The sequence below is a fragment of the Quercus suber genome, unplaced genomic scaffold (genome assembly GCF_002906115.3).
Source record: "Quercus suber isolate HL8 unplaced genomic scaffold, Cork oak 2.0 scaffold_886, whole genome shotgun sequence".
NCBI lineage: Eukaryota > Viridiplantae > Streptophyta > Magnoliopsida > Fagales > Fagaceae > Quercus > Quercus suber.
This window is the reverse complement of record NW_027070313.1, coordinates 137,460-152,930: the sequence shown is the minus strand read 5'-3', so window position 1 is coordinate 152,930 and position 15,471 is coordinate 137,460. Positions and strand designations below refer to the sequence as shown.

The window sequence follows — 15,471 nt, the reverse complement described above, 5'->3', positions numbered from 1 at the left end:
AACACGTGTTTTTGCTACCTTTTTTAGATGACAATTTTCACATTGAAATCCAAAACCACAATACTACTACCAAAGGAGGCCCTAATCTAAACTAGACGACCATAAAATCTATATGCTGCATAAAAGTCAGGAATTTCAGTTCAAAATAACACTATAATTAGACAAATTCATAACCAAAAACAAAAACTAATAGCAGACCGATGGCATCAAAAAACCGAAAAACAAAACTGCAATTCAGACCCACAAACTGATGCAATCACAGAATCTTAACACAGTATTAACCTTTAATCAAAACCACACAAACAATCCCAGAAGAAAAAAAAAAATCAGAAATTAAGAATCACACTAAAAATCCTTGAAAAAAAGGAAACAGTACTAACTTTTAATAAATTTGGAAGAAGAAGAAGAAAATCGTTACCTTTTGGCCGTAGACGACCAAGGACCCATGGGAGCTGAAATAAAACAGATATGAGAGACAGAGTTTCAGGGAGTGTTGGACTGACAAACCTAGTAGGGTACAGAGAATGTTCTGTTGTCTTGTCTGTACTTTGTACTAAATACAAAAAGGAGATTCCTCCAAACTAGTTAGAAAGGAATCTCTTACGACCTATTAAACATACCAAACTCATATGTGATACTACTTATTAAATAGGTTAAGTCACTATTTCTAACCTAATTAGGAATGAATCTTTTACAACCTATCAGGTGCCGATATCATATGATATAAGTATCCGACTATTCCCTTGGGCATGTGTAGTCCCTCCGTCCCACATATACCTGATTATTATGCGACTAAAAATATGGTTTTCTTAATCCACATGATGAGTCGGAGGAATTTGTTGCAGGTTTACGAGGTATAGTTTTGAGAACAAAACGGCTTTACCTAATACTCATAGGAATATGATAGGGATAAGGACTTGGAGTCCTGGAGTGCGTGTTTTTGGCGCTAAGGCAATTTCGCGGGCAATGCCAATGCCTAAACGGTTGCTTCTCCAAATTTGGGTCCCTCATAACTTTCCTTCCAAATTTAGGAATTTCCTTTGTCATGCCTAATTGTATTACGTTCTTCCTATATAAAACTAGATCTCTAATAATAAATCATTACGCCATTCATTGATAAGAACAAGTATTACTATCATTGCAAGGAAAATATGTGTAATTCTTAAGTACTTGGCATATAGAGAATAGTACTCTACTCCCTCTTCTTATATTTATCGTAAGCTACATTCACTAAATTCATAGTAAAATTCATCATAAATGTAAGAGAAAATAACACAATCTTTTCATACTCCAAGAGTACCTAAAATTTTTTCCGAAAATATAAAAATATAACAAGAAAAAAAGTGATTCAAACAAATTTTTTGTGTTATTGACATATGATATTAATTATATTAATTATTATCTTAATTTATATATAGTTCGTAGTAAAAATGGTAGTAATTTTAATATTTTTCTGATATTGAATAATTTTAATATTTTTCTAATATTGAATAATTTTCTCACACAGTATGTACTTTACTTAAAATTTATCATGTTGGTAGTAGGTGAAATTTAGACATGTGGTTTCAATGATTTTCTATAAAAGTTTTCTAATATTTATTTGTGAGAGCCATCATGTATTCTTGGCATGATAGTTACTCTATAAGTATAAATGTTTGTAGAGTATGTGGAGACAAAGGTCCTAGTTTAAGTCTTCATAAAAGAGTTTCACATACATACACTTAGATTATATATATATATATATATGTATATAAAATTAACCGCAGCATTTGACAGAAGTTGATGGAGAGATCTTAATTAAACAAACCTAAAACTTAGATTACTGAAATAAACAAAAGTAAAGTTAGAAAACTAAAATGAATTTTAATTGATAAAACATAGAGGTTGAATTTTGCATTTTAGCCTATAGTTTATTTATTTATTTATTTTTAGAATCAATATAGTTTAAGATTTAATGTAATGCTTCTAAGTAAATCAATTTGAATTTTTCTATTTGTCATAATGGATTTAATAGTTAAACAGCTCAATTTTCCTATATTAATCCATGGGTCGACCCAAGCCAAAACATTCTTAAAACTGTTTTACGACTATAGCTGCTTCTGTGTCAATGTGCATTGTCTAAGTCAACAGGGTCTTATATCTATATATAATTGGACCCCTAAAAAGGTGGTCTTCCACATTATTAAACAATAAAGACGTGGAAACCAAACATTAAAAGTATCTGTAGTAATTGTTTTCCCATTTTTTTTCTAAATAATTTGGCACCAAAATCTTAGGCTTACATGAAAAACAAGTGATTTCTCTGCAATAGAAAAATAAATTTGTGTCTGTTTGACATAATATTTTGAAATGGCATTCTTTTTCTAAGTACAACCTTTTCAAACCTTATTTTCTTAACAATAAATTTTTTTATATAAAACAGCTCGCTTTTAGAAAGTCGTGTTTTCAGTTTTAAAAAAAATGTCATAAAAATATCATACCAAACACATTATTTTGAGTTCTCAAAACACATGTTTTTGCTACACATGTTTTTGCTACCTTTTTAGATCACAATTTTCATATTAAAATCCAAAACCAAAATACTACTACCAGACGAGGCCCTAATCTAAACTAGACGAACATAAAATCTATTTGACATAAAATCTATATGCTGCAAAAAAGTCAGGACTTTCAGTTCAAAATAACACTATAATTAGACAAATTCATAACCAAAAAACAAAAACTAATAGCGCGCTGGCCGATGGCATCAAAAAACAAAACTGCAATTTAGAACCACAAACTGATGCAATCACAGAAATCTTAACAGACAGTATTAAGCTTTAATCAAAACCACACAAACAACCCCAGAAGAAAAAAAAATCAGAAATTCAGAATCACACTAAAAATCCTTGCAAAAAAGGAAACGGTACCAACTTTTAATAAATTTGGAAGAAGAAGAAGAAAAGCGTTACCTTTTGGTCGTAGACGACCAAGTACCCTTGAGAGCTGAGATGATCCAAATATGAGAGACAGAGTTTCAGGGAGTGTTGGACTGACAAACCTAGTAGGGTGCAGAGAATGTTCTGCTGTCTTGTCTGTAACTTATATTAAATACAAAAAGTAGATTCCTCTAAACCAGTTCGGAAGAATCTCTTGCAACTTATTAAACGTACCGAACTCATATGTGATACAAGCTTATTAAATAAACTCAGTTAGGAATGAATATTTTACAACCTATCAAGTGTCAATGTCATATGATATTCAGACGTCTTCGAGTATCTTATTATTTCATTAAGCATGTGCAATTCCTCCGACCTAACACACCTAATTTTCGAGGTCTAGTTTTGTGAACAAAACCGCTTTACCTAATACTCATACGAATATGATAGGGATAAAGACTTGGAGTCTTGGAGTGCGTGTTTTTGGCGCTACGGCAATTTCACGGGCAATGCCAATGCCAATGCCTTAACTTTTGCTTCTCCAAATTTGGGTCCCTCATATGATAACTTTCCTTCTAAATTTAGGAATTCTCTTTGTCATGCCCAATTGTATTATGTTCTTCCTATATAAAACTAGATCTCTAGTAATAAATCAGCACGCCATTTATTGATAAGAACAAGTATTACTATTATTGCAACGAAAATCTAAGGATATAACACAAAAAAAGTGATTTTTTTTTTTTAGAAGGAAAAAAACAAGTGATTCAAACAAAATTTTTGTGCTATGGACATATGGTACTAATTACATTTATTATTATCTTAGTTTATATACTTCGTAGTAAAAATGGTAGTAATTTTAATATTTTTCTAGTATTGAGTAATTTTCTCACTTGATATGTACTTTGCTTAAAATTTATCATGTTGATAGTAGGTGAGATTTAGATACGTGGTCTCAAATTATTCTTTATAAAAGTTTTAGAATATTTATTTGTGTGAACCACCGTGCATTCTTGTTGTGATGGTCATTCCACAAATATAAATATTTGTAGGGGGGTAAGAGCTGGGGTTCCTCTCTATCAACTTCTATTAAAAAAATTTTAAAGAAATATTTGGAAATTATTTTTCAATCATTAATTGTTTTTTTTTAATTTAAAAAATTTGAAGAAATTTTTTTTGACAATTAACAGCAACATTTAACAAAATTTAATGGAGAGACCTTAATGAAATGAACTTTAAACCAAGATAATTGAAATGAACAAAAATAAAGTTAGATTACTGAAATTAATTTTGGTGAAACATAAATGGTGAATTTTGCATTTTAGTCTATAGTTTAATTTTTTTTTTAATCAATATAATTTGAAATTTAAGGTAATGCTACTAAGTAAATCAATTTAATTTTAATTTTGTCATGATGGATTTAAAAGTTAGACAACCCAATTTTCCTATATTAATCCATGGGTCGACCCAAGCCAAATTGGACTGGAGAAAACCATACGACATGCTAACACCCAAGCTTTGGCTTTATTTTCTTGAAGCAAATCCCATCTTGAAAGGAAGGAGGTATGTGGTACATCAAATATATGGAACTACTCACTCACAATGTACGTTCCCACAAGTGAACAAGACTCACAAATTATGAGTGAGAAGTTACTCATGTCCAAAATATGATGTATTTTTTCTCCTCTTGAGCAGATTCAGGACAAACAAAAAGAAAATAATGTAACAAAAAGAAAATAATAATAATGGAAGAAAGATAGATGGGTCGTGTATAAGCTCAACCCAGCTTGACCTATATAATGTATTTTATTTTCTCTCTTCATTTTTTTTCTCTTTTATTTCCCATTTTTACGTTGTTCACAACAAAAAAGGCTTTGAGCATAATAGGCCCAGAGTCAATACTGACTTTATTGAAAAATGTTAAAAGTTATATTATAAATTTTATTGAAAAATGTTAAAAGTTATATTATAAATTTTCTTACAAAATTGTAGGGTCTATTTTTATAGCCCAAACCCAAAAGGTTTGGATTATGAGCTCACTCGATCCAAAACAATGAATTTGTAGAGAATGGGTAAAAGAATTATGCTTATTGTAAATTAAACAATAGTTAATTATGGTGTTCAAGAAGGAACTGATATAAAAAACACACTTCAAGGCTTTTCAATTTGATGTCCGAAAAGGAATATTATTGAATGAAAAATGAATACAACTCTCCAAAACCCTCCCCTCTTCTCCTCCAGAGGCTTTTTCTTTATATAGCATCCTTCCTCATCATCTTCATCGTCCACTTGTTCTTCGTCTAAGTGTCCACTTGAGTATGTGTCACGCCAGATCTCTTCTTTAACTTTCTGTGAGTGGTAGTAGCTAGGATGACATTGTTCAAGGATCTTCTCCACATTAATGTGGCAAGAAAAGTAAATGCAGTGCATTTAATGTGGCGGTGGCAGTTTTTCCTTTTAGATATTTCTCCATTCTTCTTATCTCCAGGCATGTCCAAAACTTATCCAGATCGCTGAAGTCATTAGTAAGATCATTCGAACTCTCCAGATATTTGCTTGACCAAGAATCTTTACATCCGAGGAGAATAATCTCTTCGGACCACTAGTACTCTCTTCGGACTGATCTCCTTTACTTCCAGGTATCTTTCTTTCATGCGGACTCCTTTTCAACAACTTTCGCCTCTTCAGACACACAGTAACCTTAAAATAGGGCATTAGGCCCAATACATAAGTTTGGGTTTCCACCCCCCACAATAGCCCCTCAAAATTTTAATTTTTCCCTCACATCCGAGGAGAAAAAAATAGGATTTTGATTTGCTACAAAGGAAAAGTCAAAAATACAAAAATATCTGAGTCGTGTAGGAGCATAGATTTAGGTGCTTCATAACTGCTGCTGCCATTTCAATATTCCCAAAGCACTATTAATTACTCTAGGCGACGTTTTGTCTCTGTTATCTAACGGTGGACTACTGATCCAACGGACGTGGTTCTTCCTCGGAATTTGGGCGGGATGACTCCTACCCCTTCGTTTGTCTCTATATAAAGCACCAGAAGAGGCTTTTCCTCTTTTACTTTACAAATTCTCAGACTTTTCAGTGAATTAAAGCATTCAAATCCACCGAGCTCTTCAATCATCAAATCCAGAATCTGCAAGAATCTCTACGAGTTTAAAGATCATTATCCGATCTAGTTCGTGTAAGTTCTCATACACTCAAATCTTTCATCTTCTCCTCAGACACCTTCCTTGGCCTTCGAGTAGTCGTTCCCTAGTCACTGCGTTAAGAGTCTCCTCTTTCTTGTTTATCTAAGATGGGTAGATTTCAGTATCTGGTGGACAGCCCCGCTCAGATAGATTAGTTTAGGGCCACATACCGCATACCTGAAGATGTGGGTTTGAGATATTGCTCTCCAGAAAGAATACTAACAGATCGGAAGTCGGGTGAAGTGATAATCCCCATCATCGCCTTCCTAGAAGGAGGAATGACTATCCCCATGGGCCCCATCACCACTAATTACCTTCGAAACCATAGGTTTAGCCCTGAATAATGTGCGCCTAACGTCTTTAGAATTTTAGGAGCCATTGACGATTTAAATCGTCACCTGGGATTGGGACTCACCTAGTGGGACGTGGTACATATATACGAGTGCCACAGTCAGAAAGGAGCGGGATATTATCTGAAATCCCGATCCGACGCTGTTAGGCTCCTCTCCTGCTTTCCCAAATCTAACAAAGGGATGAAAGACGATTATCTGATCGTCTCGGGCACGTGGCATGATGGTCTTCACTGCCCAACCCAACCAGGAGAGCCAGGTGGGGGCATCCTAGATTTAGGTTTGGTAACAGTAGATTTAGGATCGACGTTTCTTAACAATTTTGTCCTCTCTATTTTATTATTTTCAAGTTTCTGACTAAGTTCTGTTGTGATGTTGACAGATAAAAACCACGTTTCTCCTCGGCTGAGTCTCACAAACACCGCCGCGCTCAACTATCTACTACGATCGAAAATTTTTGTGAGTGAAGATGGGCAACTCTGGTCGGTTCCCCTCATTCTTGGTTACACGCCCAAACCGTTCGATTTTCAACCGGTCGGCAACGCAATAAGACAAGGAGACCATCGCATTAACCGCATCAACGTTGCTCGAAAAGATTTTTTGGCTTCGTTCGATCTTTCCCCTGTGCCACATCCAAACCCGCAAGGTGTACCGCTGCTCGTCCAGCCAGTTCAACAGATTCCCCTCGAGCCAACAGCAGAAGGCAAGGGTTTTGCTTCTTCGACTTCATCACTCGAAGAGCAAATTGACAAATTTACCTTCGGAGAGGTCTCAGAAGAGGTTCGAGTGATACGCGTTTCGAACGCTGAGGAGGAAGTTAACAGGCAATCTAGTGTCCGCCCTCCTATCTTAATAACAGCTATTCCAAAAGTCTCTTCGAACAAAGAAGACGACATGGCGAGCTTGAACAATCTGATGAAGAATAGGAACAAGAAGGCTGGGCCCAAAGAGACTAGGACGTCTCAGCCAATTGTTAGTCTTCCTCCACCACCTCCTCAAATTCCTTCTGATCTCGGCCTAAAACCATTGCCAGATATGAAGAAGAAGAGGCCCACTACGATCGATGAAGAGAGAGAGGTGGTGCCTACAAAAGGGGCAAAGCAACAGAAGGTAGATAAGGGCCAGCGGAACAAAAGGGCTTCGTCCACCAAGAGTCGAGACGAAGCTCTTGCCGCTGAGGTGCGCCGACGGCCGCGCACCTGGTCCCCTAAGCTTGAGCTAGACGGTGCTCCCATCCCCTGGGATACCTCCCTCAGGAATTACCATTGGGGGAGGACAGGTTTGGTTGCTGAAGCCTTGGAGCAGCCACTCCTCCTTCCGAAGGATATGGAGTCTTACAGGCGCTTCAGCCAGTATGAACTCTTCTTATCCCTCAAAAGGGATTTAGCCATGGCAAGTGAACCAGTCCATTTTTTTAATTAAAATGTTGATTAATAATTTAATTAGTTTTTTTTTTTTTTTTTTTTTTTTTTTGAAATTCTTTCTTCTACTATACAGGTTACCCAGCAAGTTTACGTGGCCGAAGAGTGGAATAAAAGAACTTTTAATGAAGCCCAAGCCGAGGCTCACACTCGGTCTAAGGTCAAAAAATCCCTGGGTAGTCTGAAGGAAGATTACTCTCGGCTGTCCGAGCAGCTGAGAGATATGACAAGCCAAAGGGACAATCTTGATGCTGGCCTGAGGACCGCTGAAAAGCAAGCCGAAGACCAACGCAAGTAGTTGCGTATGATTAAGATCAATCTGGAGACAAAGAGAGAGTCAGTCAAAGGTCTTCGTGCTGAACTAAAGAAAGCCAGGGAAGCTGCTCAGTTGGCTGAGAAAGCTGCTCAGCTGGCCAAAGAGGCAGTGGAGGCTGAGAGACAGGCAGCATATACTCTTGGGGTGGAGAAGACCCAACTCAGACTTATTGAGGAGTTCGCGAAGGTCTGCAGAGAATATTGTGATGTAACTTGGGATAAAGCCCTTGAATCTGCTAGAGTCCCTCTAGAGGCTGACTTGAGGCAGCCTAAGAGCGTTTTCTACCACCCAGACATCTGCAAACTGACAAAAGCTCCGAAGCAGTCGGTAGTCGACCAGACCCTTCTTGATCCTACTAAAGCACCCAAGAGTCTGGTCAGATTGGAGACCAGGGCAAGCAGGCTGAGGATCAGATTATGGATGTTGCCACCCAGCCCAGCCATGCTGCTGACCCTTTGGCTTCTCAGATGAAGACTTAGACACCTAGGGATTTCTATTTTGTACTTGTATTAGTTTTTATTATTATTATTATTATTATGTAAGGGATTGCAATGTACTTTCATTTTAATTAATGAAATTATTCTTCTATTTTCTATTTTCTATTTTCGTCATACTTGTTATGAAATCTACTATTGTAGTACAAGCAGACTTAATAACAATATCAGACCAGTGATGTAAACACCTTATTCAAATACTAGAAGAAGTAGGTCATACAAGAGTTATTAACGAACATAAAATGCAATGAATGATGTGAAGATATTACAGATTTTCTTGGATTTTCGGATTATTTCAATATTTAAGACTACAAAATGAAGTTATTTAAGCATGATTTGTTAAATTTGAACTTTGATAATGACTATAAGACAGTGTTAACTAACCCATATCATCTGATCTGAAGACTTCATGCATGATTGGACTTAAGTTTAAACACTTAGGAAACTTGCAGACGAGTGTTAACTAACCCAAATCATCTGATCCGAGGACTTCAGGCATGATTGGATTTAAGTTTAAACACTTAGGAGACTTGTAAACGAGTGTTAACTAATCCAAATCATCTAGTCCGAGGACTTCAGACATGATTGGATTTAAGTTTAAATACTTAGGAGACTTGTAAACGAGTGTTAACTAACCTAAATCATCTAGTCCGAGGACTTCAGGCATGATTGGATTTAAGTTTAAACACTTAAGAGACTTGTAAACGAGTGTTAACTAACTCAAATCATCTGGTCCAAGGACTTCAGGCATGATTGGATTTAAGTTTAAACACTTAGGAGAGGTCCAAAGATTTTACATAATAAATTGGCACAATGATTAAAGTAAAGACTTGATTAATAATAATACATTTTAAGGTTGTTTACATTCCAAGGGCGTGGTATTACATAACTATCCAAATCTTCCAAAAAATATGCCCCAATGCCAGCTCCTAAAGTAATACGATATGGCCCCTCCTAGTTGGGCCCTAACTTTCCCCAAGCTGAGTTCTTTGCAGTGCCCACAAGTTTCTTGAGTACCAAATCGCCGGGTTCTAGAGGCCTTAACTTTACGTTGGCATCATAGCCCTGCCTGAGCTTTTGTTGGTAATGTGCTAATCGGACCATTTCATTTTCTCTCCGTTCTTCAATCAGGTCCAAACTCTTTTCTAGCTGCTCATTGTTGCTACTCAGACTGAACAAACTAGTTTTCATAGTTGGGAACCCAGTCTCCAGAGGTATGACAATATCAGCTCCATAGGTCATTGAAAAGGGGGTTTCCCTAGTAGACCTACGATGTGTAGTTCTGTATGCCCACAGTACGTGTGGCAGCTCTTCCACCCATTTGCCCTTTGCATCGTTTAGTCTCTTTTTTAAACCATTAACTATGACCTTGTTAACTGCTTCTGCTTGCCCATTACCCTGGGGATAAGCAGGGGTGGAGTATCTGTTTGTGATTCCCAGTTCACCACAATAACTCCTGAACACTTTACTATCGAACTGTAAGCCGTTGTCTGAAATGAGAGTATGAGGAGTCTCAAACCGAGTGACAATATACTTCCACACAAATTTCTGTACATCTACATCTCTGATATTGGCCAGAGGTTCAGCTCCAACCCATTTGGTAAAATAGTCTATGCCGACCAGAAGATATTTCCTGTTTCCTGTGACTTTAGAGAATAAACCCACGATATCTAAACCTCATTGACTGAAGGGCCACGGGCTGGATAGCAGATTAAGGGTTCCCCCTGGCTGATGAATGTTTGGGGCAAACTGTTGACATTGGTCGCACTTCTTGATATATTCATGGGCTTCTTTTTGCATATTCGGCCACCAGTAACCTTGGGTAATGGCTCGGTGAGCCAAGGATCTACCTCCAGTGTGGCTCCCACAGATTCATTCATGTAGCTCTTCCAGTAATAACTCAACTGCTTCAGGATGTATGCATAATAAGTACGGTCCTCAATAGGAACGTTTGTATAATTTTTGGTTCTCGGATAGCCAAAATCTGGTCGCCTTCCTCTAAATTTTGTCAGCTTCGCCCCTTTCTTCGGGCAAAATATCCTCCTTCAAGAATTTAACTATAGAATCCATCCAACTGAGTTCGGCCCTGATTTAGTGAACTTGGGCTACCTCTCTTCGTGCTTCTATAGGGCCATGCATGTCCTCAACGAGGATAACCCTCGGCAAGCCTTGTGCCGAAGAAGTAGCGAGCGTGGCTAAAGAGTCAACATGCGCATTACCATTTTTGGGGATATGCAACAAATTAAAAGATTCAAACTCTGATTGCAGACGCTTAACTCGGCTCAATTATCCTTACATTCTCTCATCCTTCGCTTCAAACTCACCTTGTACTTGGCTAACGACTAATCTCGAGTCCAAGAACACCTCCACTGACTTTCCTCCCATTCTTGGAACCATAGCCATTCCCATTAGTAGAGCTTCATACTCTGTCTCATTGTTTGTTGCTGAGAAATCCAATCTTAGCGACTTTTCAATGATGATTTTTTCATGGGATATCAGCACTAGCCCCACTCCAGAACCCTTTTGGTTCACTGCACCATCCACATATACTTCCCAATGCAAGGGGCTTTGTTGAAAAATCATGTTAACCGATTTTTCATCCATGTCCGAAGTTGGCGTTATTTTTTCTACCCTAGGCTCCATGAACTCGACCACCAAATCTGCAAGGACCTGGCCCTTAACCGATGTGCAAGGCATGTACTTGATATCAAAAGCCCCCAAGATCATGCCCCACTTAGCAATCCTCCCAGTGTAATCAGCACTTCGGAGTATAGTCTTGAGCAGGAGATGGGTGAGAACAATGACCATATGAGCTTGGAAATAATGAGGGAGTTTCTGTGTACCAAGCACCACTGTCAGGCTAGCCTTCTCCAGTGGCAAGTAACGAGTCTCGGCCTCATGCAGCGACTTACTTACATAGTAAACCGGCCTTTGCACACCGTGCCTGCCCGTATTAACACCAAGCTCACAGCACAAAGAGCCACAGCAATGTAGGCAAACAGGACTTCATCTGGTTCAGGACTGGACATGATAGGTGGCCGAGCAAGATAGTCCTTAAGTTGCTGAAAGGCCACAGCACATTCTTCAATCCACTCAAATCCCTTCCACTTGTTGATCAACGAGAAGAAATGTCTACACCTATCTGCTGATCGGGAGATGAATCGATATAAGGCAGCAATCATTCCGTTCAACTTCTGAACTTCTTTGAGATTCCGAAGAGCTTGTAGATTGTGGATAGCCTTTATCTGATCGAGGTTAACTTCAATTCCCCTGTGAGTCACCATGTACCCCAAGAACTTGCCTAACCCCACACCAAATGAGCATTTGGAGGCGTTTAGACGTAGCTTATGCTTTCTTAGAACTTCAAAAATGTTTTCAAGATCGTTTACATGCTTCGAAACGATCTTGCTTTTCACCACCATGTCATCTATATAGATTTCGATACTTTTGCCCAACTGTGGCTCAAACATCCTCGTCATCATCCTTTGGTAAGTAAATCCTGCATTTTTCAAACCAAAAAGCATCACCTTGTAATGGTAGTTACCAATAGGAGTGACAAATGCAGTCTTCTCCTGATCACCCAAGGCTAGCGATATTTGATGGTAACCTTGGAAGGCATCCAAGAAACTCATCCGAGGGTGGCCAACAGTGGCATCTACTAATTGATCAATTTTTGGCATAGGGAATGGATCCTTAGGACAAGCCTTATTTAAGTCAGTGAAGTCTACACACACTTGCCATTTTTCATTCTTCTTCTTCACCACCACAATGTTTGCTAGCCACTCAGGATAAAAAACCTCTTTAATAGCTCCAGCTTGTTTAAGCTTTGTTACTTCTTCTCTTATTGCATTAGCATGCTCCTTAGATGGGCGCCGAGGAGGTTGCTTCTTAGGGGTGATCAATGGGTTGACCTTCAGATGGTGGCAAATGAATTTTGGATCCACTCCTGGAGCCTCGTAGGCGTTCCAAGCAAATACATCAAGGTTTCTTTTAAGGAAATCTACTAGCTCCTCCCTTTCTAATAGAGGCATCTAAGATCTGACTTGAAAGAACCTTTCGGGATTGTCTCCAATTAGAACTTTTATTAAATCTTCACATCTAACGCCCTCATCTGGATCTTCATCAGGCGATACCTGACTTTTTAACTGCTATAAATCTCTCTCGGCCCTGGCCGAGGACTTTGTTTCGGGCTTGTGTTGGATGGCAGCCACTAAGCATTGTCTGGCCGAGGATTGATCCTCCCGGATTTCACAAACTTGCCCTTTGGATGGATATTTAACTTTTTGATGCAAAGTAGAGGAAATAGCCCTTAGCGTATGGAGCCAAGGTCTGGCTACAATTGCCGTATAAAGGGAATACACATCTACAACAATGAAATCCACCTCCACTACCTCCGAGCCAGTCTGTACAGATAACCGTATTTGGCCCTTTGGGGTGATGATTCTTCCCTCGAAGCTAACCAGGGGAGAACTGTATGGTGTTAAGTCATCAGGTTTTAGGTTCAACCCCTTGTAGAGGTCACGGTACATTATCTCTACCGCGCTACCCTGGTCCACCATTACCCTCTTCACATTATATCCTCCAATTCTTAGGGTGATTACTAAAGCGTCATCATGGAGTTGGATAGTTCCAATCTTGTCTTCGTCCGAGAAGCCTAAAATTGGTTGAATATCCACTCTAGCTCTCTTCGGATCTTAGCCAAAGTCCCCTACCAGTAACCAGGCTACTGACATAACCTTGGACGGCCAGGATCCTGTTCTCCCTGGTGCGGCGAAGATGACGTTGATAGTTTCCAATTGAGGCTTTGAAAAGTCATTCCTTTGGGGTTCAGAATTCACCTGACTTCCTCGGCCACTAGAGTGATGCAAGATGTGTCTCAATTTATCTTCGCGGATCAGGTGGTCCAAATTATCCCACAAACTCCTCCAATCCTCTGTGGTATGCCCATGATCTTGGTGGTATTGGCAATAAAGATGATGGTTACGCCTTTCAGGGTTCCCCCCCCCCCCCATCTTGTTAGGCCACTTGAAGAATGATTCATTCTTAACTTTTTCCAAAACCTGGTGTACTAGCTCTTTGAATACAGTGTTAACTGCTTGAAGGTTTGTTAATCCTGACTGCCCAGCGAAATCTCTCCGTGATTTGTTGTTATCGTAACGGTCCGACCTGAAATCCCTCCTCTCTTAGGGGATAACCTTATCCTTTCCCTTCCCTTGCTATTGATCTTCTTCAACTCTTTTATATTTTTCAATACGGTCCATGAGCTGACGCATGTTAGTTACTGGTTTGCCAGTTAAGGACTTCCTCAAACCATGGTCAGTGGGGCGGCCGAGCTTAAACGTGCTAAGGGCTATTCCATCAAAATTTCCTTCCATATCATTAAACATCTCCCAGTACCTATCTGAATACGTTTTCAAAGTCCCACCCTCTTGCATGCTTAAGGATAGCAGTAAAGACAGGGGTCTAGCCACTCTTCTACATGTGACAAAACGAGAACCAAATGCTTGAGTAAGCTCTCTGAAGGAGTCGATGGAGTATGCTTCTAGGCTGTCAAACCATCTCATTGCAACCGGTCCCAGACTGGAGGGGAAAACTTTGCACATCAGAGCCTCATCTCTGGAATAGACAGCCATCCTCTGATTAAAGTGACTCACATGTTCCACAAGGTCCGTTTTACCATTATAAATGGTGAAGGTTGGCTGGTTAAAACGCCGAGGAAGTCTCGCTCCTTCAATCCTATGCGTGAAGGGTGACCTAGAGATTTGATTCAAGGCTTTACTCATAGCATCGTTCCTTACACCTCCACGTGATGGGCTTCGAGGTTGCCTCTTGCGACAGTGCTCCTCTTCATAGGAAAAGGATTCATTGATTGGTGTTCGAGATCTCTGCTTGTAAGTGACATCTTGCTCGTCACCCAAATCTTCATCAGAATGCGGAGAAATCTGTTTCCTCTTTACATGGCGCAACTCCCTCTTTAGCCTCTCAATTTCCAGTTGCATATTGTGGTTCTTCTCTACATGAGACACGTGACTTCCTCCATGTGGTTAGCTCCGCTCAGGGTGCGTAGTATGCACACTGCCTTCACGATCTTGTCTCTGCTCTAAATTAAGAAAAGGGTCTATGTGTTGGGACACCCTAGATTCTGCTGGTTGTTGCCCTGATTCAGCCATTATCAACTGTTGCTTCCACTTTCGCTCAAGCTCTTCCCACAAACGGCGCCAATTGTAGGGTCTATTTTTGTAGCCCGAGCCCAAAATGTTTGGATTATGAGCACACTCGACCCAAAACAATGAATTTGTAGAGAATGGGTAAAAGAGTTAAGCTGATTATGAACTAAACAATAGTTAACTATGGTGTTCAAGAAGGAACTGATATAAAAAACACACTTCAAGGCTTTTCAATTTGATGTCCGAAGAGAAATATTATTGAATGAAAAATGAATACAACTCTCCAAAACCCTCCCCTCTTCTCCTCCAGAGGCTTTTTCTTTATGTAGCATCCTTCCTCATCATCTTCATCGTCCACTTATTCTTCATCTAAGTGTCCACTTGAGTATGTGTCATGTTAGATCTCTTCTTTAGCTTTCTGTGAGTGGTAGTAGCTAGGATGACACTGTTCAGGGGTCTTCTCCACATTAATGCAACCAGAAAAGCAAATGCAGTGCATTTAATGTGGCGGTGGCAACTTTTCCTTTTACATATTTCTTCATTATTCTTATCTCCATGCATGTCCAAAACTTATCCAAATTGCTGAAGTCATTAGTAAGATTATTC

The 15,471-nt window shown here is 39.0% G+C and overlaps 1 protein-coding gene across 1 annotated transcript; it reads right to left on the bottom strand.

The window, feature by feature from the left end:
* Positions 1–13,914: 13,914 nt before the first annotated feature.
* LOC136065215 (uncharacterized) lies at positions 13,915–14,697 on the bottom strand. The gene has a single exon (XM_065768098.1). It carries the CDS (start codon positions 14,695–14,697, stop codon positions 13,915–13,917), a length of 783 nt encoding a protein of 260 aa, XP_065624170.1.
* Positions 14,698–15,471: the final 774 nt, after the last annotated feature.

Coding starts and splice junctions, on each gene's coding strand:
- LOC136065215 (XM_065768098.1), bottom strand. CDS start 14,697: ATGCAACTGGAAATTGAGAGGCTAAAGAGGGAGTTGCGCCATGTAAAG.